The sequence below is a fragment of the Ascaphus truei genome, chromosome 19 (assembly GCF_040206685.1).
Source record: "Ascaphus truei isolate aAscTru1 chromosome 19, aAscTru1.hap1, whole genome shotgun sequence".
Classification (NCBI taxonomy): domain Eukaryota; kingdom Metazoa; phylum Chordata; class Amphibia; order Anura; family Ascaphidae; genus Ascaphus; species Ascaphus truei.
Genome location: NC_134501.1, coordinates 10,194,742 through 10,222,729, shown reverse-complemented (window position 1 = coordinate 10,222,729; position 27,988 = coordinate 10,194,742). Strand labels below are relative to the sequence as shown.

The 27,988-nt window shown below is 46.0% G+C and overlaps 2 protein-coding genes across 4 annotated transcripts in view; one reads left to right on the top strand and one right to left on the bottom strand.

Annotated features, from left to right (window-relative positions):
* The window catches only part of NFAT5 (nuclear factor of activated T cells 5), a 53,783-nt gene extending 46,545 nt beyond the window's left edge, over nucleotides 1–7,238 (top strand). For all 3 annotated transcript variants that reach the window (XM_075576480.1, XM_075576479.1, XM_075576481.1), the window contains 2 exons: nucleotides 4,515–4,726; nucleotides 4,969–7,238. In XM_075576480.1, the coding sequence (XP_075432595.1) occupies nucleotides 4,515–4,723 (209 nt within the window). In that variant the 3' untranslated portion in view covers nucleotides 4,724–4,726; nucleotides 4,969–7,238. The remainder of the gene's footprint in view (nucleotides 1–4,514; nucleotides 4,727–4,968) is intronic.
* Nucleotides 7,239–9,185: 1,947 nt separating this feature from the next.
* LOC142469818 (NAD(P)H dehydrogenase [quinone] 1-like) lies at nucleotides 9,186–17,783 on the bottom strand. The gene is made up of 6 exons (XM_075576478.1): nucleotides 17,628–17,783; nucleotides 13,532–13,696; nucleotides 12,328–12,458; nucleotides 11,820–11,933; nucleotides 11,194–11,295; nucleotides 9,186–10,583 (listed from the first exon to the last, which is right to left on the bottom strand). Exons 1-6 carry the CDS (start codon nucleotides 17,632–17,634, stop codon nucleotides 10,269–10,271), a joined length of 834 nt encoding a protein of 277 aa, XP_075432593.1. The 5' UTR covers nucleotides 17,635–17,783; the 3' UTR covers nucleotides 9,186–10,268.
* Between the last annotated feature and the right edge of the window lie 10,205 nt (nucleotides 17,784–27,988).

Sequence of the window (27,988 nt, the reverse complement as noted above, 5' to 3'; positions counted from 1 at the left end):
GGAGCTTCCCAAGTGACCAGTAACCGCAGCAGAACTAGGTGAGATGAGTAGAAGTCTAACCATGACTAAGCTCATGCAGACATACTCTGTATTCATGCACCTCACTAGTTTGGTTACCGGCCTTCACACTGTCCTGGCCTCTTTCTTCATTAATAGAACCTGTTTTCTTCTTTATTTGCTTTCTCCTTGGAGTTTTATTTTTTAAACAAATTAGTATTTTAATAATGAACCTGAGGCACCCTCCTGTGTGCTTACTGTTACCTCCTCTGTACTCGTGGTGTTAGTCTTCCATGTACATCATGATGACTTCACTAACAGCTTTTGTAACACCGATCATACATGGTATCTATGGAAACCCAATGTCCAGCTTGCAGCATTCATGTTGCATATCTTCATAATGATACGTCATTCTAAAGTTAACGGTCATTTCCAAAGGTGGTGCTGTTGTATGTAGCTATCTGAACATTTTAACGGTGTCTGTGTGCAAATCTATCTATAAGATCTCAACCCTTGTCAATCCCATGCTTGATGAAGGCCTCCCCAATGATCTTCCATTTGCGCTTGCAATCCTCTCTTCCCCATGTTGTTGCTCCAACGAGTTTTTGGATTTCATCCTCAAATCTTGCTTTTTGTTGTCGTCTTGATCCATTGCTATACCTTGGAATCTAGTTGTGCACCATCTTTGTCCAACAATGGTCATTTCTTCTTGGGATATGTCTAGCCTACAACCATTGAGATTTCTTCACACTTGTGATAGTCAGACTTTTGTTTGCTTTCAACCCCATTGATTCTTTTTCTTGAGTCTTCATTTAATACCCAGCATGCATCTCTCCATACTTCCCTACGTTGTCTGAAGCTCCTGAATTATCTTTGCATTTAGGGTCCAAGTTTCACTTCCATACGTGAGCACGGGCAGAAACACTGGTCTAAAACTTTCCTCTTCATTCACAGTGGAAGGCCCCTTTGAAAGATTCTTGTGTCTTCCAAATGTACTCCATCCCATCTTCTTCACGCTCCGATTTTATTTCAGTTGAAAGGTTCCCAACCATTGATACTTTCTGACCAAAGTACACATAGTCTTCACCTTATTCGAGTTCCATTTGTTTTGATCTTTGTAAATCTGACACATTTGTTGGACATCACTGTGGTGTTGCAGAGATTCATAAGGAGGCCAACTTTCTTACATCGACGAGTTCTCTGATTTGTTGCTGCAGCTCTTCTGAACTTGTGGCAAAACTAACAATATCCTCTGCAAATCGTATAAAGTAAAATAAAGTATTCCTTTTTCTTCCCAATTTAATGTCCTCTTCAAGTGTTACTGTGAAAAGCTTTGGTGACCTGGTGTCTCCCTGCCGCACTCCCTTGCTGATCCTCATCTTAATTGTATCTTCATGTTCTATAATGGTGGAGGTGGCATTCGTGTAAATGTTACTTATATCAATGTACGCTTCCGCAATGCTGTCTTTGGAATGCATTTAAAACAGCTGAGGTGTAGACGGAATCAAATGCTTTTTCATAATCTTTGAATTGTGTAGTTCTGTGTAATTCTGAGTGGTAGAGCATATACATTGCATTATGAAATAATTTCTTGTACGACTTGGATTTGGTCCATTGTGTTGTTTCCACTGCAAAATCCTGCGTGTTCTCCAGCCTGGCCCAAGTCCAGGATCTGCTGCCGTCGATTGGTGAGTATCGTCCTAAAAATCTTGTATGTGATTGGAAATAGAGTGATTTGGTCTGTAGTTCTTGAAATCTTCTTTTGTCTCTATTCTTGTGGATGAGAATAACTGCGGCATTGTTCTGGTATTTTCCTGTTCAAACACCATGTAAAGTGTTTTGCAAGGATTTTCTCTACTGCTTCCCAAGCTTATTTCCAAATTTCAGTTGTAATTCAATCATCCCCGGTGGCCTTCCCATTATTCATGGATTTTATTGCCTTTGCCACTTCTTCTGGGAGGATGCATGATGCATCATTCATTGGTAGTTTCTTCTCGCTTGTCCTCTGCTGGAATATGCCCTGTCTTCTTGTGTCATTTCACATAGAAGTCCTCTCTTAATGATCAGTACAGTCTTTCATCGTTGATTGATTGTCTTGAGTTTGAGTGCATTAAAGTTCTTCTTCCCAATCATAAGGCTTTGGTCCTGCTGCGTCAGGCGGCGCGCATGTCCGCGTTACTCACCATCACCTGGTAACCTCCCGAGCCGGTCCCAGTCTCCCCTCGCTGCACGGCTCACTACACGCTGTGACGCGTAAGCCGCCAGGGGATGCAAGAGAATTGAGATCCCGAGCGGTGACGCGTCACATGGTGTGGCTGTGAGCCAATCCGTGCCGGGTCTGGAGCTGTCAGAGCTTTGTGTGTGATTGATTGTGTGATTGTGATTGTGTGTATATTGTGTGTGTATATTGTGTGTGTTTATTGTGTGTGTTTCTTACAGCCCCTCTCCACCTCCCTCATTTTATTTTCACTTTTTGGTGCCCGCTCAGGCAGGGAAGTGGGAGCGGGTTCAGTCGGTTGTTTGGGCCCCCCCCCCCCCCTCTGCCTCCGATCCTTGTGGCTGCTGCCCAGGCAGGAGGTAAGCGGGGGGGGGGAGCGTGGCTGGCACGATACTTGCCCGCTCTGGGCGGATTGAGCGTGCGTTTGCGGGGGGGTGGGGGGGAGCTGGGGAGAGACTGGCACTGCATTGGTGCTTCAGTGGGTAGCGCGTGGAGGTGTCCCCCAGCCCCCGATCCCCCCCCGGGGAGCTGTGAAGGGGCCAGCTTGTTGGCGTGCGGGGCTCCCGCATGGCGCCGCCTCCCCCTCCTGCCCTCGGTTGAATGAGAGGGGTGCGAGGGTTTGCGAACAGCGTTTCCTCCCCCAAACCCACATCCCACTTTGGCCACGTCCCCCTGCGCCAAAAAAGTCAGCTGCAGATCGCGGTGCAGTGACTTTCACGCGCCGCCGGTTTGCAGTGCGGGCGCGCTGTCTTTGGCAGCGGGGCCGTAGCCTAAGTCGCTGCTTCGTCTACTTAAAGCTTTTGTTATCTTCGATAATCTTCTTCACCATAGTGTGTGTGTGTGTGTGTGTGTGTGTGTGTGTGTGTGTGTGTGTGTGTGTGTGTGTGTGTGTGTGTGTGTGTGTGTGTGTGTGTGTGTGTGTGTGTGTGTGTGTGTGTGTGTGTGTGTGGGGGGGTGTGTGGGGGGTGTGTGGGGGGGTGTGTGGGGGGGTGTGTGTGGGGGGGTGTGTTAGATATCTATCTGACACACATGAATGATAATGTCTTAATCAAAGTCCTATTAATAGATATAGATAACCTGAACAAATAAATGACACACAAACCTGATACTTTTTCTACATTTAATTATGCACAAATGATTCAACATTCAATATCCGTGTGTGAAGAAGTATGTGACACTTAAAATTCAGTACCTGGTGGCACCGCCTTGAGCAGCAATGGCTTCAACTGCGCGTGTCCTGTAACTGCTGGTCAGTCTCGCACATCGGGTTTGATGAATTTTGGCCCATTCCTCCTTACAGAACTGCTTCAACTCTGTGACATTTGAGGGCTTCCTTGCATGGACAGCTCACTTCAGGTCCTGCCACAACATTTCGATGGGGTTTAAGTCTGGACTTTAGGCCATTCTGAAACGTGGAATTTATTATTTTGCAGCCATTCTTTTGTAGATCTGCTTTTTATGGGGGTTTTTTGTTGTTGTTTGTTTTTTTTTTGTTTGTTTTTTTAGACAGCAGTGGTTTTCTCCTGGCTGTCTTTCCATGAACACCATTCTTGTTCAGTCTTTTTCTGATAGTTGAGCCATGAACACTCACATCAGCCAAGGCGAGAGTGGCCTGCAGATCCTTGGATGTTTCTCTGGGGTTCTTTGATGATTTGCCGGTTTGTTCTTTGAGAGATTTGGTAGGGCGACCGCTCCTGGGCAGAGTGACGGTGCTCATGAACTTTCTCCATTTGTAGACTATCAGGTCTGGTATTGGTGGAGACCCCAATCCTTAGAAAATGTTTTGTTAACCCTTTCTAGACTGATGAGCATAAATAACGGCTTTTCAGAGATCCTCCGAGATTTCTTTTGATCGTGGTATGAAGTGTTTCCACACACCTATATGGTGAACACCAAACTCACAAAGTTTCTGATCTTTATATAGGGTGGGGCCTCCCAAACTCACCCCTGAAGATCTACCTAATTATTTAAACACCTGATTCTATTTGCCCCTTTAATTTAGCTGATGATAAAACCAGGTTTCGCTTCCTTTTGCATGTACCCTGACTCTTAAGCAATGAGTAATTATCTTATTCAGACATCATTTTGTTTCAAAAGAGACAGAATTGATTCATATAAACTTTATTGGCTATTTAAGTAAACCTTCTTGAAGCAAAACCAGTCTATCATGGAAAAACTATGTAATTTCTGTAATTATCATTGGGGCTCACGAACTTTTTCTCGTGTGTGTGTGTGTGTGTGTGTGTGTGTGTGTGTGTGTGTGTGTACACTCTCAATGACACTTGTTTGGTCCCCTCAGACTGCGGTCAGCTGATCTCCCCTGCGGCCGGCTCCTTGCCAGATCAGATGATGGCCCAGTCCCAGGGAGACGGGCAGTCGGTGACCACGCTTCTATCCCAGCAAATGGCTGAGAATTCATCAATGACGTCGGATCAGAACATGGAGAAGATTAGTGACTTGCTGGTGTCTCTGCAGAACCAGGGAAGCAGCATGTCTGGCTCCTTCTAACCTGTGAGTGGGCAAGTACAGCCATGACCTGCTACCCTGTTACACTGTGCCAACGTCCCCATCGTGTCCTGTGAATCATCTGTAATACATTGACATGTAGTGTCCGTTACACATTGATTCTTCTAGAAAATATTGAGAGCGTGGTGATGTGTGTGCTGCTAATGTGTGTAAGACTTTTGGATTACATACAGTCTGACTGAACCTGTAACATATTCCCATTTAAACAAGATCTTCTTTTATTTCAGGGGCAATGGGAGGTCCCTGGGGAGAGCAGAAGAACGCGAACACTGACGTTTTATTAAACCTGGATTGTTCTGTTTTTATCAGCCATGGTCCAAGTAGAATCGGTTTGTAGTCCAGTGTCCGCTGACTTGTTCATGTCCTCCTTCAGTATTTAGTGACCAAGATTACAAAACTAACAGAATGTCATACTCCAGGAAGCAATAGCCAGTGAGACGGTGCTTTGCGCCAGCTGCCCCCAATTCTAACAGTTCCGAAGCTGGACGCTCCGATGTTACTGCTTTGTACATCCGCAGGCGTTACAATGTTTACCCTCACCTGGTTCTATTCCACAAATGTTGGTGCGTGTGTGTGTAAATATATATGTATATAATATATATATATATTTGTTCTCTTTAAAAAATATATATATTTCTCCCTGAAGGAATAGATTTTCTTGCCCATATGAAAAGCTGTGATGTGTGAGCCCAGCAGTGAGAGCCTCTCGCACTGCGTGTATGTATCTGACAGATATTGCACTCGGATGCAACACGCAGGTAACTTGTTCTCATTGCTGCTGGGGATTTAATTTAAGGTGGTCAGCAGACTGTTGTGTAATGAAGCCGAGCTATATACGCGGCTGCTGACCGCGAGTCCCAGGGCTGGCTCTGGGAGCCGCCTCTCCTTTTTTGATTGTATAATCGGGGATGATTTTATGAAGCAGTTTTGGTGCACAGGATGGGCGTGCGGTTCCCCCGTCTGTGACTGATTTTGTATTACATAGAATGGGGAGATTATCCCCCTTCTAACTGTTTTATTGGGACTAGTGGTGGGGATGGTGTTTCGGAGCCCCCCGTGTTGGAGAAGTAATGTTGCACTGAAACCTTCTCTGGGTTTCTCTGTTTCCCTGAATTCATGTGCGGACGCGCGTGTTCCTTCTTATTGAGCCATGTAGATACATTTTCTAACCTCCTTTACGTTTGGAACCCTTTCCACAAACACTAATGTCTCTTCCCTCCCTCTGTGCGCGTTTTCCAGTGTCTCCTATTGGGGGGCTTTAGATGTAAACGTTTTCAGTAGTACAGGCTTATTGCCAATATGAAGGGAACTTTTTCAGAGAGAGACCTGCTCCGGGTCGTTTAATTTTGAATAACGTTTTCAATCGTTCAAGTTTTGGATGGTTTATATCTAATGCGTGTTTCATTTTTTTGGAAGCTATATTTTGTATTTAGGAAACCGGTATTTGCTAGATGTACTGCACAGGTACGTTGGCAGAAGTATATATAAATATGCAGAAAGTTTATATATAAATATTATACATATAAGATATTCTTTTGCACACGTTTGTGGCAGGTTTTGTGAGTGTGTCTCTGTGTCCTCTAACACTTGTGCGGGGTAAGGAACTGTGTGCTGCTTACATGGAGTAGTTTTATGGTCGGGAGAAGCAGCGTTGTGTATTCCCCTGGGTTTTTGTACTCCTGTTTCCCAGACAGATGCAGTTATTTTGTTATACTCCACAATATATACGGTCAGTCCTATCCTATCCCTTCAATACTCCCAGGTACCTCTAGTTTTGAGCAGATCTCTGTCAGTAATGGCGTTACTGAGAGATGCAGATATTTCGTCACTACCAGTGGAGCCAGGAATACAACACGTCACAATTTGTTATATACATTGCTGACAGTGACACCCCCCCCCCCCCCCCCCTCCCCCTGTCCATGTGAAATGTGAAGCGTGACTGACGCTCTATTACTGTATGCAGGTTTCCCCATGAGTTGTCACTGACACCTGAATATTATATTTGGGGTTGCTTCGTGTTTTTATCCCAAAGTCTTGTGATGGATGCTGCAGGGCTTGGGACACCGAGCAGTGAAGGTTTGCACACGTCTAATACTTTGTAATATTATTACTCTCTGTATCATGTCACTAATACTCTACGAGTAGGAGTTGAAGATGCAATCCTTCCAGTATGTGCGTGCACACGTACTTAAATATGAAATCCTCCAGGAGCATTTAGAGAAATGGATTGAACTAGTTAATTGTAGGCCTGGGAGAGATGGCCATTAATATGTAAGATGCACTCTAATTGCTGCAGCCCCTACGGAAAACACGATGTGTAAAATACATCATTCAATCTAGTTTTAGTGATGCTTCAAGTTTGGGAAGCGGTCAGACATATCCTATATCATGAATGCAATGTTACCAAATAAAGTTATCGTGGATTAAAAAAAAAAACTTGGAATACCTGTCCAGAATATAATAAAGAAATTATCCGCTCGGGCCCCATATCTGCCTGGAGTGTTACTGAGAAAATAAAAAGGCTGTCAAACTCCTAAACCAATAGATACCCTTCACTGAAACACCAGGCTGTTCTGGGAGTGCACTCCTGGCCTAGGTTTGAAGCAGGGGGTCTCCGGATCTAAATCGCGTTGATTTCAACTCCGGGGCCCTCCTACTTCCTGAGATTCTTGATACTCTCATACTGTCAGCATGCACAAGAAAAGAGTGTCACCAGGAGTGCTGCTGTGAGACCGGACGAGGCGTGGCATGGGAACAGGGGAGCTTGTGTTAGCAGCGTGATGTAACGTGCTATCCTTACGTGGGCAGGGCGTGCACGAGAGCCAGTCAGTGTTTTGGGTTTTTATGGCAGTCCGTGTCCTTTCCCGGGGTGGCACGTGTTGCCCAGTGTGCAGTCTCAGCCCTGCGTGGGCTGTGGGAGTTTTGTCTTTGGAATAAAAACGGCCGTTATTTCACCCCCAGCAGGACCACAAAGGCATTGCACGTGGCAGTGTGAGAGACCCCTCGGTCAGTGGCAAGGTGGAAGGTAAATGTATAATTCAGGGGTTCTCTAAGAGCACTCAGTTGGGGGCTATAGAATCATTGCTCACGGTTAGTTTGTGCCACGCTTATCTCCACGTGGCTCACTCTTCCTAAAGTTGTGGCTCGCGGTTCAGTTTTTTTTATTTCTTTTTATTTAACTTGGTGCTGCAGTTTTATTATAATCAATGAACAGGTTTAATCAATGGTACAAAACCCCCTCTCTGTGAGCCAGCCCCCCCCGTCTAAGGTTTGAGCACTCGTGCCGAGGTTGGAAATGAGGCTTGGAGCTGTGAGATCACCTCCCAGGGAAGTGTGAACACGACGAATCACTAACTCAGGGGGTGGCCAACTCCAGTCCTCAAGGTCCACGACAGGTCAGGTTTTCAGGATATTCCTGCTTCAGCACAGGTGGCTCACGGAGTGAGCCATCTGTGCTGAAGCAGGGATATCCTGAAAACCTGACCTGTCGGTGGCCCTTGAGGACTGGAGTTGGCCACCCCTGCACTAACTCCTTAGAAGCTGGATGGGCCAGCTCCCCATGTCGGTGTATAATCTTGTGTATGCGGTGTATGCGGTGTATGCGGTGGTCGCCGAGCGTTTCTCTTCAATGAGCCGGAGACTTCGTGGAGTTACTTTTTTTTTTTTTTACACAAATCAGAAGATTTGATCCTTTTCTGTGACCCCTGAACGTTCGTCTCTCCCAGGCCCAGGGACCATATTCTATTACAGCTTGCAATGCCTCTTACAGGTCTAACATGAGCGCGCTCCATAAAACTCTCACGCACGGTAATAAACTGGTAACACAGACTGAAAGGAAGGCTGGAGTGCTCCAGAACTAACACCGCTTTCAGAACCCAACGGAACCTTCTCATTACACACAACACGGCCCTGTCTGTAGCATCTCAAAACCATGGTAATGCAGGGTGACAGAAGATTAATTGTGTGGGTATGTATTCAATAGGGTCATATTTAAAACACTATGGAAATAAAGCATTTAATCTATTTAATGTACATATGTATAAATACATAGCTGTGTATGGTGTAAACATGCACCTTTTTTTTTTATATGCATATTCTTTTGAGGACATGGTCTTCAGTGACACAAATGTTAATTTTCCTATTCACCCTATGCAGAGCAGGGGGGGTGCACAGGACCCTATGCAGAGCAGGGGGGGTGCACACGACCCTATGCAGAGTGGGAGGGGGGGTGCACAGGACCCTATGCAGAGCAGGGGGGGTGCACACGACCCTATGCAGAGTGGGAGGGGGGGTGCACAGGACCCTATGCAGAGGGGGGGGTGCACAGGACCCTATGCAGAGGGGGGGGTGAACAGGACCATATGCAGAGTGGGGGGGGGGAGGGAGAGGGGGTGTACAGGAGAACATATGAAAGACATCCTGCTCCAATCGTTTTTACATAAAGTTCTTGACCACACAAACACATTGACAGCTAAAGGGTTTGATCCAAAACACTACACTGTTCTGTCATTTAAATAAATAAGCCATCCTATGGATAATTGTGTCTTGGCTTGTTAAACATATCACAGGCTTTTTTTTTTTTCCACACACTTTATATTAACCCATGTAACATCTTGCAAACACCAGAACACTAAAAAGGTTACAGAAATAAACGTGAACTCCATGATACAGGGTCAGTGGGTTACAAAACACGCTGTGTCGGCAGTCGCTCCACGTGGATGTTTAGTAACTGTACGAAAGGCAAATCCTGGCTCCAATCTCTAGCACAGATTCAGTAACCGTTCCTCCCGAGCAGATGGTGAGATCTGAACCTGCTTCCATTCTTCGTATAGGCGAGAGCCGTGCCGGGCACAGCTCTGGGGTAAGGGCAGGTAGGGCATTTATACCAGCTACACACAGCTTGTTCTGTTTAGGGGCAGAGGTGTTTTTAGCTATCTTGTAATAATGTGTTAAATATTAAACTAAAGATATTTTGCTTCTATTGGGACATTTGTATACTCTTTTCAATTATATTTCTGTATACAGCTCAAATCGATAATAAAACATTGAAAGTTATCACTTGGTGTATGGACCATAATTTGGCTCTGCTCTTGCATCTGTTTTTGGACACGCATTAACATTTACTGCGTGAAGCGCCTGAGGTGTATAGAAATGTGTATATACACAGCTCGCCCCAAGGGGTTAAGACGCTGTCTCCTAAACCGCCACCGCTAGGTGCTGCTCTGTCAGGTTGCCTGGAAACTGAACAATAAGATATATATGTAGATATATCTCTATGTATGAAAGCGTATATATTCTTTTTTTTGTTTCAATTTATTTTTATTGTTTTAGAGAGACATAACAAATATATAGTCTTGGAATACATATGATGTTTTAACAGTGTCACTTGTCCATACAACAAAGAGCATTAACAGTTCGTCATCTGAAATAAAATAGTTGCTATAACACGCGTCTCTCATGAGCTTAACAGAGGAAAGCGTATATATTCTAAAACCTGAGACCTGGAAAACAGAGCAATGTAACATCCTCAGAGCCGGGTGCTGCCGGCTTTAACCTGGGTGTCGGGGGGCAGGACCTTGCCCATGTGTTGCCCCACACTCAGTCCAAACTGGTTGCTGGCGTTCGCCTCCACGACTTCCTTTCTCAGTACAAACCCTCCTGGGAAGGACAGGTCAAAGTGGTCATTGGGCACAAAGCTGATTGGCTTCTCCTCGCAGACCTTGCCCAGGCGTGCCTGCCAGGCCTCCAGGATCTGAGCGCGCTTTTCGGGAGGGGTGTGAGCGATGCTGTAACTGATCTGCGGCTCCAGGACTTGGAAGCCACAGAAGTGCAGGATGCCTCTCTGCAGAGAACAGATCCGAGAGAGAGAGAATCAGCTCCTGAGGGGTGTCCACCCTTCTAACTTACTCATACCCAATTAGAACTAGAAACACAGAATATCTTGCACAGAAAGCTTGTACTCTATGGACTTTTTTACCTCATCTATGTCGGGGCCCCCCCGCCTAACCACCTCCATTGGCCGCCCCCTGCAACTGACGTCACATGACCCCGCTGTGTCGTTTGACACCGCGTTGCCATGGTCACGCATCCTGAAGCCGGCTGAATTCCGGTAAGTAGATGCCTCGCGCGGTCCCCTGGCATTTCATTTAAATGCCTTGGCCCAGTATGCGCACCGCTGTACTATGTGACTATATTTACATAAACATTCACTCTGCTATAGGCTCATCCCACCTCTCACTACACATTTTACTATTTAAGTGAGGGGGGAGGGGGGAAAACCTTACTACTTTGCAGAAAGATTTCAATATTAGAGGGACTGCACTGCTCCCAAAGACCAGCACGGGTCTTTCAGCTACATAAACACTTGAGGCCTTACCCGTGTGTTCAGTACAGGAGCTAGTCAAAGGTCACAGCCTTCTACATGCTCCGTATGGCTACTGCCGGTGAGTTACCTGGACTGGCCACAGCAGGACGTTGATATCCCCATTGATACCGGTTGGTGTGTACATAGACTGGAGCCCTCCTGTGGTGAACGAGAGGATGGCTTTCTTCTTCTGCAGAGGGGGAGGAGGAGGAGGGGGGGGGGTCAGGTAATGAGTGCAGAAGTTTCTGCTGACTTAAGCAATTTGCTTATTATTTGTATTTATTTATAAAATATTTTACCAGGAAGTAATACATTGAGAGTTACCTCTCGTTTTCAAGTATATCCTGGGCACAGAGTAAAACAAAATATATAGTGCCGCCAGGTACCCAGCTCTGCAGTCTGAGCAGAACCACTATTTAATATACAGGTAGTTACATATGGAGCGAAATATTAATCTTACATAATATATCAGTCATAAGTTACTCTGCAGTCTCATGAAAATAGTGTTTGTTTAAAAGCCAGTCCTATGCTTCCATGGTCCCTGTAACCGCCACTGTGACCACTAGATGGAGCACCAAATGTCTTGCAGCATGGATCCTATGACTGGTTCAGTATTAGGATTATAGTCATCATAGCAAATAAAAATATCACGTCTGTATAACGCTCAGTACTCTCCAGCAGTTACGAGGGTAATGGGTTACGTTTCCGTCTCACCTGGAAATGCCCGTTATCGTACATTGATTGCAGGTTGTATGCGAATCCTTGGGTTAAAACGCGATCAAACCAGCCCTTCAGGATAGCCGGGAGTCCGAACCAAAACACCGGGAACTGCGGAGACCAGACGATGAGAATGTATGATCCCGCCCAGATCGAACCCCACTCTGACCTGACCCCGTCCAGAGCCAACCCCACCCGTCCAGATCCAGCCCGACCCCCGTCCAGATCCAGCCCGACCCCCACCCCATTCCAACACTGCCCTGCCAATATCCAACACACCCAGATAGAACTCTTCCCTGCCCAGATCCAACCCCACCTCGCCCAGATCTGACCTGACCCCCGTCCAGCGCCAACCCCACTCTGACCAGATGTGACCCTGGCCAGAGCCAGCCCGACCCCACCCAATGCTGCCCTGCCCAGATCCAACCCCACCTGTCCAGATCCAGCCCGACCCCGATCCAACCCGACCCTGTCCAGATCCAACCCGCCGTTTGAGGATTTGCACCTGGAATATCACCAGGTCGGCCGCTTCCAACTTCTTCTGTTCTTCAACGATGTCGCTACTGAGACGCCCTTCTTTCCACGCCCGCACTGACTCTGCGCCGTACTTGAAGTTGTCTGCATCATGGGGATTTCCTGCGCAGCACAGTGTACAGCAAATATAAACCCCACTTGTGAGCACATTCACGTCTCGGACAAGTCCACAACCCTGCCTTTCCCCATTATCTCTGGGCATACAATGCTTCCGCTACAGCCAGGGATTCTGGGAAATGACATGCAAATGAGCAGTGTCGCCTTTTTGCAGCAGACAACCCCACAAAAATGTGACGTCGCAGGGAGATAATTTCCGTTCATTCTGCACCGGATGAATTCTCGCTTCCGCAGGGAGATAATTTCCGTTCATTCTGCACCGGATGAATTCTCGCTTCCCATTCTGCGCATACTCACCCTCCAGCAAAAAGGGCACATTTCACACGGGCAACAAACCCCTTACTTAGAAAGCGTCAACTACCCCTAAAGTGAAAGTTGTGTTTGTGTCTTGCTGGGCCACTCCAGTCCTCCGGGGCCATAGATTGAGCCACCTGTGCTGAAGCAGATATAGCCTGAAAACCTGACCCTTTGGTGGCCCTTGAACTGGGAGATGCTCACCCCTGTGCTACACTGTACTTGTGGGATTCTTATCGGCTTATTCTGTGGCTTCCACTATACTCCGACTGATGACCGGTACACAATTATTTACTAGAAAGAACAAAGAAGATTTCCTTTAGATTCAAGATCCTCAAACCAAACACAAGAGATAAAGGTTGCAAAAACCCTCAAGCATTTGTAGATGTTAAAAGGAGGTAACAATACCTATGCTAGTCTTTTTAGATACAAATGCATTACAACAAGGCACCAACAATGAAATGTAACCAGATAAGACGCATACCTGCTATTAGTTCTCTTTGGCCCTTCGTGTGTCTGCCATCTTGGCTTTTCCATGACCAGAAAGTCTCGCTCATGTAATGGTTTGTACATTTTAGGTATTTGAAGGCCTTCCCTCTCTTTTCATTGGGTCTCTCACTCTGCATCATTTGAGTCCCCTCTCCCCTCCCTTCCCACCACCACCACCCAGACTCTCCTCTAGATGTGACTTCCAATGCAAGGATTATTCTGTTGGACCTGACCAGTATGTAATACAGGGCCCGGTAACATGTTAAATGTGTCACCTGTTATGTCATCCCGTGACACCACCGGGTTAAACCTCATGGCGTAAAGGTCAGACACGGTGACCTCCCAGCCCTTCTGTCTCAGAGCCTCCACGGCCGCCTCGTTCATTGCGTAGTTGAACGAGGTCTTCTCCTGATGAGCCAGCACCAACAGAGCCCTTTTACCTTCAAATAAACAAGAACAAGCAATTTTAAGGGATGTTACATTCATTCACGGACAGAGACAATTATATAGCACCTGATGGAAGTGATGCATTCCCAGTCTAACATCGGTCTCAGGGTTAGGACGGACCCCCTGAAACCCACACGCTGTAGTTATAGACCACCCATCCAAAACCTTCCCATTGACTTCTAACACCACTTATCACACTCCCGTCAAACAGCTGGAAGAGGTCAGACGTTGTAAGAGGGTCTCAAACACTGTCAGGTGTCTTTGTAATCAATAAAAGGGCTTCACAAATGCATCCTTTCTGTGACTACGTGGGAACCGCCAAAGTAACACGCAGTGTATAATATGTGGCAGGTTATAGAGAATGTTTCACTAATATTTATTTAATGGTGAAGTGAGTTACATTACATGCGTCACGTGGCCGAGTGCTTTCATTTCACTGTGTCACTAAGTGGGATTGTTCTTCCCCCATCTCGGTAATAAGAACGCTGCAGCACCAGGTCACATCAGCCACAAGTCAGAAGGGGAGAAGCACACGATTGCTCGTTGGCATGTTTGCAGGGGGCAGGTTATTGGGCAACAAGATTAACCATTGGGGGCTGTCGGGGTGTGCATCAGGACTGAGACGTGGGGGCGTCCTGGGGGTGTGCATCAGGAGAGGCGCGGGGGCGTTCCAGGGGGTGTGGGTCATAAGTCGTGGGGGGCATCCAGGGGGTGTGCGTCAGGAGAGGCGCGGGGGGTGTCGTGGGGGTGTGGGTCAGGAGAGGCGCGGGGGGGCGTCCCGGGTTGTGCATCAAGTGAGGCGCGTGTAGTGTCCCGGGGGTGTGCTTCAGGAGAGGCGTGGTGGCGTCCCGGGGGTGTGCGTCAGGAGAGTCGTGGGGGCGTCCCGGGTTGTGCATCAAGTGAGGCGCGTGTAGTGTCCCGGGGGTGTGCTTCAGGAGAGGTGTGGTGGCGTCCCGGGGGTGTGCGTCAGGAGAGGCGCGGGGGGGCGTCCCGGGTTGTGCATCAAGTGAGGCGTGTGTAGTGTCCCGGGGGTGTGCATCAGGAGAGGCGTGGTGGCGTCCCGGGGGTGTGCGTCAGGAGAGTCGTGGGGGCGTCCCGGGGGTGTGCGTCAGGAGAGGCGCGGGGGGGCGTCCCGGGGTGTGCGTCAGGAGAGGCGCGGGGGGGCGTCCCGGGGGTGTGCATCAGGAGAGGCACGGGGAGGCGTCCCGGGGGTGTGCTTCAGGAGAGGCGCGGGGGGGCATCCCGGGGGTGTGCATCAGGAGAGGCGCGGGGGGGCGTCCCGGGGTGTGCATCAGGAGAGGCGCGGGGGGGCGTCCCGGGGGTGTGCATCAGGAGAGGCGCGGGGGGGTGTCCCGGGGTGTGCATCAGGAGAGGCGCGGGGGGGGGCATCCCGGGGTGTGCATCAGGAGAGGCGCGGGGGGGCGTCCCGGGGGTGTGCATCAGGAGAGGCACGGGGGGCGTCCCGGGGGTGTGCATCAGGAGAGACGCGGGGGGGCGTCCCGGGGGTGTGCATCAGGAGAGGCGCGGGGGGCGTCCCGGGGGTGTGCATCAGGAGAGGCGCGGGGGGCGTCCCGGGGGTGTGCATCAGGAGAGGAGCGGGGGGGCGTCCCGGGGGTGTGCATCAGGAGAGGCGCGGGGGGGCGTCCCGGGGGTGTGCATCAGGAGATGCGCGGGGGGGCGTCCCGGGGGTGTGCATCAGGAGAGGCGTGGGGGGGGGGCGTCCCGGGGGTGTGCATCAGGAGAGGCGCGGGGGGGCGTCCCGGGGGTGTGCATCAGGAGAGGCGCGGGGGGGCGTCCCGGGGGTGTGCATCAGGAGAGGCGCGGGGGGGGCGTCCCGGGGGGGTGCATCAGGAGAGGCGCGGGGGGGCGTCCCGGGGGTGTGCATCAGGAGTGACGCGGGGGCGTCCCGGGGGTGTGCATCAGGAGAGGCGCGGGGGGGCGTCCCGGGGGTGTGCATCAGGAGAGGCGCGGGGGGGCGTCCCGGGGGTGTGCATCAGGAGAGGCGCGGGGGGGGCGTCCCGGGGGTGTACATCAGGAGAGGCGCGGGGGGCGTCCCGGGGGTGTGCTTCAGGAGAGGCGCGGGGGGGGCGTCCCGGGGGTGTGCATCAGGAGAGGCGCGGGGGGGCGTCCCGGGGGTGTGCATCAGGAGAACATAGTTAGTAAGAAGGTAGTTAGAATAGGAACATTATAAGCAGAGATAGGGAATTAGTTGGTAAACATTAGGACAGATAGCAGATAAATCTATCTATCTACCCTTATTCCATCTATAGAAGGCAGGTAGATAGATAGGTAGATGGATAGGCAGGTTGGTAGATGGATAGGCAGGTGGGGAGATGGATAGGCAGGTGGGGAGATGGATAGGCAGGTAGGGAGATGGATAAGCAGGTAGGGAGATGGATAGGCAGGTGGGTAGATGGATAGGCAGGTGGGTAGATGGATAGGCAGGTGGGTAGATGGATAGGCAGGTGGGGAGATGGATAGGCAGGTGGGGAGATGGATAGGCAGGTGGGGAGATGGATAGGCAGGTGGGTAGATGGATAGGCAAGTTGATAGATGGATAGGCAGGTAGGTAGATGGGTAGATGGACAGGTAGGTAGATGGGTAGATGGACAGGTAGGTAGATGGGTAGATGGACAGGTAGGTAGATGGGTAGATGGTTAGATGGAAAGGCAGGCAGATGGCTAGATGGACATGTAGGTAGGTAGATGGTTAGATGGACAGGCAGGCAGATGGCTAGATGGCTGTTTCTTTGCAGTAACAATGTTATGATAGATGTGTAAGGTGGACACCTGGGCAGACCCCTGTATAATGTGCAATGTGTGGGTGTTTGGCTGCCTTTGAATTTTAAACTTCAAAGTTTTAGGTTTTGTCTTTTTTTGTGTGCCCAAAATCCAAGTGCAGCCAGACGAGGTCACTGTATGTATACTGTATGCTGTATACTGTATGCTGACCCCTATAAGGACCCCATGTGACTAATTATAGGTTAGTAATGGCTCTGCAACAAACTGCCGCCAGAAAATAATCCCAAGAACGACCCCACCCCTCCCACAAGGGGTTAACTGTAACTAAGAACTGAGAGCCACAGCAACAGAGTCACACCCCTCCTGTATACAGGGACACAGAGCCCTATATACTGTATACACCCCCCCTCTGTATACAGGGACACAGAGCCCTATATACTGTATGTAGCTCTGCCCTGTGTGCTCCAGTTACAGAATAAAATGAGGAAGGGACCGGGGGGGGGGGGAGGAAGGGACCGGGGGGGGGGGGAGGAAGGGACCGGGGGGGGGGGGAGGAAGGGACCGGGGGGGGGGGAGGAAGGGACCGGGGGGGGGGGGGAGGAAGGGACCGGGGGGGGGGGGGGAGGAAGGGACCGGGGGGGGGGGGAGGAAGGGACCGGGGGGGGGGGGGAGGAAGGGACCGGGGGGGGGGGGGAGGAAGGGACCGGGGGGGGGGGGGCTGTTGCTAACCAATTGTGTATATGGTGCTCTAAAGGAGAGAGGGGGGGGTGTATATATAGTGCTCTGTTGTCCCTGTATAGGGACGGGGGTATATAGTGCTCTGTGTCCCTGTATAGGGGGGTATATACTGTAGTGCTCTGTGTGTCCCTGTATACAGAAAGGGGGGGGGGTGGGAGGGTATATAGTGCTCTGTGTCCCTGTATACAGAAATGGGGGGGAGGAGGGGGGTATATAGTGCTCTGTGTCCCTGTATAGGGGGGTATATACTGTAGTGCTCTGTGTCCCTGTATATAGAAAGGGGGGGGGGGGTATATACTGTAGTGCTCTGTGTCCCTGTATATAGAAAGGGGGGGTATATATACTGTAGTGCTCTGTGTGTCCCTGTATACAGAAAGGGGGGGGGGGCGTATATAGTGCTCTGTGTCCCTGTATACAGGGGGAGTATATATATATTCAGACTTACCCGCCATGCTGTGTCAGTGATACAGATACCGGGATCTCCTCTGTCCGGGAGCCGCCTCTTATCCCCGCAGCGGGCCCGGCCCCCGGGAGGAGCTGAGTCCTGGCAGCAGCAGCACAGGGAGACCTGGCAGCAGCAGCACACAGAGTCCGCTCTCCAGGGAGACCGGTGTGTGTGCTCCCACAGCTCAGGGGGGAAAGCTGGTACCCATCACCATGCCACCGGAAATACAATGCATCACCAAAATAACAACTGTGTGTTCAAATAAATAGAATGAATCCATCATACATCTCTGCTCCATTTTCAAATGACTATTAAGGTCTTAACAATATCTCTGCCCCTCTGCCTCAGTGTTAGGGATACACGGAGGTAATGATTAGTAATCCCACTAAACCCAAATGAACCATTTTTAATATCCTCTAGTATTTCCAGGAGACGGTCAGTATCTCTCAGGTAAGGGGTGAAACAATGTATCAGAGGCTGGGAGAAGAGGTCAATATAATGTGAAAGGTCAGTGGGTAGTGAGACCTTGATGTTATCAGGTGTCATATATATATTTATATGTATATATATATCAAAAATAAATAGGCGATACCGTTCTGTGGCTAACGAAATGCTTTTATTTGTGCGAGCTTTCGAGATACACTGATCTCTTCTTCCGGCGGTGTTATTGAATGAAGCCAAAAAAGGGGTTTTACTTTAAAACAGGCCGCCTGTGATTGAAGTTTGGTGTTTGGCTAATTCTTTACGCGTTTAGCTTATGTATCGATACCATTCTCCAGGCTAATCATGTTATAGCAGTAATTTATTTAATTTTTAGAGAGTTTCTTTGACAAAAAAAAATTAAAAAGTATTCTGGGTTCTTCCTCAATACGACTTTCCCAGTCAGTGCATGAAAATTCCTTTTTCTGACAAGAAAATATTCTGTGTGTATATACAGTATATATATATGACACACAGAATATTTTCTTGTCAGAAAAAGGAATTTTCATGCACTGACTGGGAAAGTCGGAAGGAAAACAGGAGGACAGACAGTGGACATTCACCAACCATTTCTCCAAAAACAGGACTAATATATCAGGTTTACGCACTTGATAGTGCGCCAAGGACTTTGCTCTCTGTACTAACGCGTGTTTATAGCTATATGGAATAGCTTGTTTGTAGTCCTAGGCAGCCCATTCCTATACCCTCCCCTAATCTGGTGGTTTATGGACTATTGTGTCTAGTGGTTATCCTTACACAGTTTGGATACAATAATTGTCACAATTTTAATATTATCATTTATTTGTTGTTCACTATAATTTATTGCACACATTATATTCACAATAGGTTGAGCGCTTGGTTTGTAGTTTAGTTTCTTTTCTTTCACTATAGCTGTGATGTCACACGCGTCAAATGACGCCGCGAGATCACGTGACATGACTTCACATGACCTCGCAGCGTCATCTGACGCGGGTGAAGGTAGGAGGGCGTGAGAGCCGGAGGGAGAGAGACAGGGTGGCGCAGAAGAAAACGTTTGCCCCCTGTTATATAGTATAAAAGGTGTGTCACAGGGAGATAAAGGCAAATTCCTGTACTTGGAAAGGAGAGGTAACTCTCAATGTGTTACGTCCTGGCAAAACATTTAATAAATAAATAATACACAGAATATCCTGCCAGAGAGCAAGCAGAAGAGCAATATCCTGCCAGAGAGCAAGCAGAAGAACAAATTGCTATTCCATATAGCTATAAACACGCGTTAGTACAGAGAGCAAAGTCCTTGGCGCACTATCAAGTGCGTAAACCTGATATATTAGTCCTGTTTTTGGAGAAATGGTTGGTGAATGTCCACTGTCTGTCCTCCTGTTTTCCTTCCGACTTTCCCAGTCAGTACATGAAAATTCCTTTTTCTGACAAGAAAATATTCTGTGTGTATATACTGTATATATATATATATGTATATATATATATATATATATATATATATATATACATATATATATATACATATATATATACTGTATATACACACAGAATATTTTCAGGCACCACCCTGAGGAAGATCCCCCTGTGGGATCGAAACGTTGGAGTTATGTACTGTATTTAATACATTTATTTTCATTCACCTGAGTGCTGTCTCCCTTTTTGCTGCTATGCGGTAATGTATACTTTTATTATTTATATGGGACATGCACCTATTCATTATTGAATTTCTATTGGAGTGCCAGTGATTTTTTATCATATATATACATATAAATATATATATGACACCTGATAACATCAGGGTCTCACTACCCACTGACCTTTCACATTATATTGACCTCTTCTCCCAGCCTCTGATACATTGTTTCACCCCTTACCTGAGACATACTAACCGTCTCCTGGAAATACTAGAGCAGCGTTTCCCAAATGGTGGGTCGCGACCCGGCTCCGGGCCACGGCACCAAAATTGCCGGGTCGCAGCGCGGCTGGCCGCGCGTTGTCTCCTGTCCCCCGGCAACAAAATTGCCGGGTTGCAGCGAGTATATATATTACACACACATATATTTCTTTATTTTCAGATATACTGAGATGACTGTTCTGCGCCTGGTTGAATAACAGGGCCCGAGGTGGGAAATCTCAGTCCGTCAGACCTGAGGGGTCTCATATGAATGTCACGTTTGCTGCTGCAGACCCCTTCTATGTAACTGACACCAATTCATTCACCTGTCAGAGGCCTCTGGTTATTCTCAGGATGATTCTATTGGGGGATTAAGGGTGTGGTGGGGGAGGGTCTGAGAGAGACCCCCTGACAGTGCGGGAGAGGTGAGCGGTTTACATTTGGGTCACTGGCTGGTCTGATCACACCCTACTTTTGGTATAGGGATTCAAGTGAAACTCTGGGTGTGGTAATTCAGGCTGTGGGAACCTTTAAGCTATGAGATAAAGCTGCACAAACCCCGACTTCTCTGGGCGCGCCCCTTTATTTGTTCTTCTGTTTGCTCTCTGGCAGGATATTCTGTGTATTATTTATTTATTAAATGTTTTGCCAGGACGTAACACATTGAGAGTTACCTCTCCTTTCCAAGTATAGGAATTTGCCTTTATCTCCCTGTGACACACCTTTCATACTATATAACAGGGGGCAAACGTTTTCTTCTGCGCCACCCTGTCTCTCTCCCTCCGGCTCTCACGCCCCCCGCCTATCTTCACCCGCGTCAGATGACGCTGCGAGGTCATGTGAAGTCATGTCACGTGATCCGCGGCGTCATTTCACGCGTCTCACATCACAGCTATAGTGAAAGAAAAGAAACTAAACTACAAACCAAGCGCTCAACCTATTGTGAATATAATGTGTGCAATAAATTATAGTGAACAACAAATAAATGATAATATTAAAATTGTGACAATTATTGTATCCAAACTGTGTAAGGATAACCACTAGACACAATAGTCCATAAACCACCAGATTAGGGGAGGGTATAGGAATGGGCTGCCTAGGACTACAAACAAGCTATTCCATATAGCTATAAACAAGTGTTAGTACAGAGAGCAAAGTCCTTGGCGCACTATCAAGTGCGTAAACCTGAGATATTAGTCCTGTTTTTGGAGAAATGGTTGGTGAATGTCCACAGTCTGTCCTCCTGTTTTCCTTCCGATATCCAGATATCTGTAATCACAGAGAACAGGAGACCATTGCGCAGTATCCTATGTATATCGAAACCTCATCCACACAGCTGCTAGGTACTTACATCTAGATGGATAGAGGCAGGCCTTGAAAGGTATCTTTAAACCGGAGGTCTGTGTCTCTCGCAGGGTTGTCTTTGGTTCCCCAATTGCAATACTCCCGCTCCACAGATGGCCGATCCGCCCAATGGTACACAAAAGATAAAATGCCAGATAGTGTGGTACAGTACAATTTAATAAAACAATAAAAAGATCAACAGTATATGCACTCACATGCTAGATGATTTACAATGTGCCGTCCGCAAGCATGAGGGGCTTAACCGTGGTGTGTAAACAGATTACCCCTGAGGAAGTGACGTCAGGAGTCACGAAACGCGCGTAGGGTGGAGCCTAGTTGCACGCATTGCTACGTGTCAGTACCAGCTGAGGAGGTTGCTGTGGGCGGTGACGTCATCTGAGGTGGACCCGGCGCTCTGAATTGCGGCCGCGAGCAAGAGATACACGCGGGATCCAGCCTCTACACACACCACGGTTAAGCCCCTCATGCTTGCGGACGGCACATTGTAAATCGTGCAGTAAGATCATCTAGCATGTGAGTGCATATACTGTTGATCTTTTTATTGTTTTATTAAATTGTACTGTACCACACTATCTGGCATTTTATCTTTTGTGTACCACAATAAATTCATTATCTTGAAATCCGTGGAGCGCTGGATCTCTCTTTTTTCCTCAGTGTACTTTGGAATTTCCTGGCAGGTACTTCCTTGAACCAGCAGCACCGGTAAACTGTATGTATTTATTCATATATTGTGGTGTGCTGCCTTAAACCCCTTTACATTGGTGGCAAATAAGAGGCAGAGGCCCCCACATTGGGTCCGACGCCCCCATAAGGGCTGCAGTGCCTCCTGCAGACATAGTTTCGGTCGGGTCCCCACACCCCCCTTTACACGTGGCTTTTCAACGTTTCGGTCTGCCACGTGCACCACAATATATTATTTCCTTTGCATATAAAAAAAACAAAACAAAACACAATTCTCAGCGGTGCTGTCTAAACCCACATTGTGTTTGTACTGATCCCACGTATCAGTTGTGCTGATCGCAGTAAATATATGAATACGTTTCATTAACACTAAATCAGATGTAAAGGTAAAATGATGACACAACTTTAAAGGTGCAGGAATAGATATGCATTTAGTGCGGAGTGAAACAGGTGGCTCTCACTGCCTGGTGGTACCCACAGCTGGCACCTGGCTCTCTGGTGGCAGTGCCTTGCCCAGGTTCTGCCCCAGCGTCAGACCGTACGTGTTGTCAGTGTTGGTTTCCACCACCTGTTTCTTGAGCTGAAACCCGCCGGACATATCTGTCACGGGATGACCGGGACTTATACCGGGGATCAATAATCGCCAGGCAGAAACACGAGAGTTTCTCAAATTAATTTATTGGAAAAATACATCCACAACAGTACATATACACAGACAACACTCACACTTAACCGGGGGTAACTGGGAGTACCCTATAACCTAGGTGCGGGGACCCCCGTTAGGAAGTTTCCCCCGTTCTGCTCCCACCCTGTGCTGAAGCAGTTACCGCTTCAGCAGCCACACACCAAGAGACACTCAGGTGCTCAGAACTCTGAGACCTGCAACTGTCACTAACTGACTGGCTGGCTGAAACTGGCTGGCACTGGTTGTAACTGGCTGGCTGTAACTGGTTGTAACTGGCTGGCACTAGTTGTAACTGGCTGGCACTAGTTGTAACTGGCTGGCACTGGTTGTAACTGGCTGAAACTGGTTGTAACTGGCTGGCACTGGTTGTAACTGGCTGGCACTGGTTGTAACTGGCTGGCACTGGTTGTAACTGGCTGGCACTGGTTGTAACTGGCTGGCATTCCCTCAGCCATAGAACCATCAGGGTAGAGTTAAACATTTGGAATACAGGTGCCACTTTCAAGTGTTGTAAACCAGGGGGCGCAATCTTTTCTCCCTGTGCCCCTGTTAATGTATATTTTGGTAGGGGTCCTAAGTTTATATGTTTAAGAATATATGCTCCATTTTTGTCAGCTCAGGTACAATGTATATAACTGTAGGGAAAAGTATAGGAACTCTGTTTTAACACAGAGAGCAAAAGTCACTTCTAATACAGTTGCTCCTTGCTGAGATCAAGCCCCATATATCCTGTTTGACCAGAATCCTGATATATTCAAACTGTCTTGTCAGCAATGTACGATAGCCACGGCAACTGGGGGTTAGCTGACAGAAAATAGCTTTGTTAAGGATAACTATAGCAACGACAGCTCGGCTGGGGGGTAACTGAAAGGAATATGGCATTGTTAAGGACAACTGGCTTCTGTTACGTGTACATGGCAACTTGGCAACCTGAATGAATTGTAACTATGTGACAACAACCCGAAAGGGCTATAAGAACTGATGCATGTGCCCATTAAAGCAGACCAGTGAGTGAGAACGATACCTTGTGTCCGAATTATTCACTTGTCTCCAGGCGCCTGTCCAGCTATCCTGTCCAGCACATTGAACCTGAAAGGGACCTCCTGGGAGGCAGTCTAGTCCACAGGGTAGACCTGCTACCGTAGGCGGAAAGCAGACCATATTTTCATCTGGTGTCAGAAAGTGGGATAGGGCACCATCTGGGTAAGTACGAGATATTAATTGTTATCCGTATCATGCCCGGGTGTCTCCCTATCAAAAGATACCCAATTTATATAGTCTGGTGGACTAAGGCAAGGGTAGAATAACTACGAGTTAAAGTCTCGTAGGGTAGAATAACTACGAGTTAAAGTCTCATAGGGTAGAATAACTACGAGTTAAAGTCTCGTAGGGTAGAATAACTACGAGTTAAAGTCTCGTAGAATACATCGTGGGTTAGAGTCCCGGATGTGAATAATATTCTTTTTGATATATATGAGTTCAATGTGACTGTGGAAGCTGATTTTTGTTTAAAATTTTAAAGTGCATAAGTATTGGCTTGTATTGTTTTGCTAGCTTATAAGTATTTAAAGTTATAAGGATATATATATATATATATATATATATATATATATATATATTTTTTTTATAAGTGTGTTGCGGTAATGGGAATGGTAAGAATGGTCAAGGGGATAAGAGGAACTGTATTTTTGCCTGACTGTTGGTTCCCTATATCACGGACATTTAGATAAAGTGTTATATTCTGTTAGAATTATTGCCCGTTGTTAAGATAAGTTTTCTTTATAAGATAATAGTGAAGACAAACAAGTAACATGTCCAGAAGTAATATGGGCAAGATAAAGTATAAGACTAACAATAACAATGTTAGGTTAAAAAAAAAAAAAAAAAAAGTTTTAAAATGTCATTATTGGGGCATTTACATTGACAAATTGACTGAATAAAGGTGTAACAGCAAGTGAAGTTGCCGATAGATTATTGTAAATGATCAAGGCATATGGAGGTATTGAGGAAGTAGAGACGAACGCAAGACCACTTATAGTGGCAGTATATGTGACAGGTTTACATGCAGAAATTGGGAAGCAAGTAGAGACTGTGTGTATTGGTTGGGAGCATAAAAGATTGTCAGAAATTTCTACTGTGGTAGAGAATGCAAATGAGCTGAGAAGCTAAGGAAAAGACTCAGAAAGTGTTTAGGAAATAAATCTGTTAACAAAAGTAAAGAATGATAGAACCAAAAAGGGTAGAGATTAAGGAAGGGAAATGAGGGACTGAATTTAAAATCTAAAAGTCAGCTCTGTCCCTCCTTGTAATTGTATGCAGCCCACAGTTGCAGAAACCCACACCTTTTTTTCATTGAATGTTACACAGGAATGTGAGCAGTTCACAGCTAAGCAAGTTAACATAACATGTTTGCTACAATAGAATTCTAACATTGTTTTCAATTAGTTTTAAAGTAATTAATGTACATTATAAAAGTTTTCAGATTAATTACAAGAAAAAGAATAGAAAAGTATATTCTTATTAAATTAGGTTTTTGTAGGAATAAGAATTAAATGGCATTTAGGTTTTTTTCCCTCAGCAAAAATGTAGGTTAAACTGCAAAGTTCTAAAAAAAAAAAAAAAGGTAAAAGCATATTGTTAGGGTAATAAAATTAGGCGAAGGAAAGTCTGATCCAAGAATGGTAGGAGAAGTTGTAGGCAAGGAGATGGTTTTGTTTTGTTAAATGTTATTAGTAAATGTTAGAAAGTTAGGCAGAGCTCCTAGGATCGATAAAAGCAAAATATATATATATAATTTTTTCAATCTAAAATTAAGACATGCAACCCAAATTATTTATGCCAGATTAATTGAGTATGAGTGCATATTGACTTGAATTAAGAACATAGCTACAGTATAATAGGTATAGGTTTTCTTTGTTTCAAAATGTTGTATTAGATTTTCAGGTATAACTACAGTATGGTAAAAACATTGATTGTTTGAGTAATCCCTGTATGCTTGTAGAACCTGAGTGAATCCTACCTGTGTGAAAGTTTTATGTGAGTTGAATAATAGGAATGACGGTTTATTATATATTACTACCCTGGAAATTGCAAATGTTTCTAAAATAAGAATATAATTAATTGCTTGCGTTGAAAGTTTAATTTTTAAAAGTGTACACCCCCACTACAATACATATTAATACTGGGCAGGGAGAGTTTGGTTGTCCATGGAAAGAGAGGAGGAGAAAGAAAGGACAAAATTTGAGAAAATCAATTGATTTTTACCATTTTTTTGTAATCAGTCCAGTCACTGGAAAAAAAAATAAGGATATTTATCGTTCTGGCCAGGCGATTTGTTTCCTTAAACAGAATGACATTCTTTCCCCCTGAATTTCCATGGACAGAATTAGGTGAACACGTGACACAGAAATAACGGGCAGGACACATTCCAGACATGAAAGTTAACTACTGTAGAAGCTCAGTATTTTCACATTGGTTTTAAAAGGATAGTTATAATATGGGGAGAGAGAAGGATATTTTTATTAATATAGTTTGCAGGCAGGATCAAACGGTTTTGCATTGCCTTGTTTCAGATGCCCAGAAAGTTCTCAGCTTGCTGTATGCCTGGAGTTGGACAAATACAGTTTTAAATTGGACTAATGTAAAGTTTTCAATGGAATTACTTTTCTGCAAAGTTGATTATATATTTAATATTTTATACATTTTTAACCATTTTTCTCTCCAAATTCAAATCTGTCAATTTCTTATTCTACAGGTTGTTCTCTCAGCAAACCAGACATTATTTTGTGTTTTAAAGGTTTCTGTCAAAAGACTGAAGCAGATTATATTTATAATCAGTAAAGGTTTTGAGGTTTTGTTTTTTTTAATGCAAATTTTATACCCAAAGGAGTCAGGTCTATTGTGTGAAATTCTGTTTGTTTTGTGTCTGTGTTCTGTTTGTGTGTAAACAAGTTTTGTTCCAAACATGAGTTTTTTTTAACTTAGATCTCCTGCCTCATTTTAATGTTAAATACTGTTCACATAGCACATGCGTTATATGTGAAAAGGAGGGAAAGATAATTGATTAGTGAGCCCCAGCATTTGTGAAGGCAGTATAGGATTTATGGGAACTGTGTGGTATTTGAAGTAATCTACAGATAGATCGTATTAGATTATTAGATAGGTTTGGTTAAGTTCTACTCCTGCCTATATGCGGACGCTAAGACAGTGGTAAGGAAATTGATACAGGAATTTATTCTTAGGTATAAATTATCTCCCTATGAGATACTTATAGGATGATTTATGACTATCAGTAGTTTTAAGGAAATAATTAGGGACTATGTTATTGGTAATAAAACAATTAGTATGCAACTAATATATTTTCTGAGTCTCTAGGCAAAGGTCAAAGTTTAAAGTGCACCTACTCGAGACGGGTTAATGGTCATGCATTCCCTACGCAAGAACATCCCAGATGAAAAGACCCTACTACTACTACCATTACAGCAATTAAAGTGGCAGAGGTCTCTTCCTGGATCCACGTTACGCACGTGCAACTTATCCTAGCACCACCCACAGTTGCTTCAAGTTAATCTATAGCCAAGGTGGAAAAGCCAAAAGATACAGCTGCTACAGAATACAAAATGTATGTTTTAATCCCCGCCAATAACCAACGGAGGAGAAAGACACAGGCAAAAGTCCGGGCCTCAACATATGAACTTTGAACCTTTTTTTTATAATCCTTTTTCTTTACAGGTTTTATTATTTTAATTATAATGTATATTCTATTAGGTTTGTGTAAGTAGTGTACACACAAAGATGATAGGGTAGTAACAGGTATATTTTGTTTAGTAATTTTTATTTTGTTTTTATTGTCTGTGTATAGTATATATGCACACTCTTTCGTTATATAATGGAATCCTGGTAAACAAAACCCATATTTTATGTGCAATGTAACCCAATGTATTATCCACACCCAATAGGTTGCACCCCAAGAACACGAGTTATATTTAACCCCTTGGGAAAATGACAATATGTTAGGAGACACTTGTAGAACCATACTGTATATGAGAAATTTGTTATGAAGGGTGTAGAAATATGAGTTTGCCCTAGGGAAGTTACTGATTTTGTGTTAGAAGGAGAGATGGAGGACCCTGCACCAGACCAGGTTATGTTATTTAGGAAGAGTGGTTCCAGCGTTTAAAGGTAGAGATGAGGGAGGGTATCCATTGGGACTTGGTGGTTGGATTGGTTCTCTGGAAGCGAAGCTGGCGGATGTTTTTGTATGTGTGTATGTCC

Bases quoted from the DNA above. Each gene is read 5' to 3' on its own strand.
- LOC142469818 (XM_075576478.1), bottom strand. The intron at 12,459-13,531 runs GTGACACATTTA...TGTGCTGCGCAG, and splicing joins GTCACGGGATGACATAACAG to GAAATCCCCATGATGCAGAC. The intron at 11,296-11,819 runs GTGAGACGGAAA...CCCCCTCTGCAG, and splicing joins ACGATAACGGGCATTTCCAG to AAGAAGAAAGCCATCCTCTC.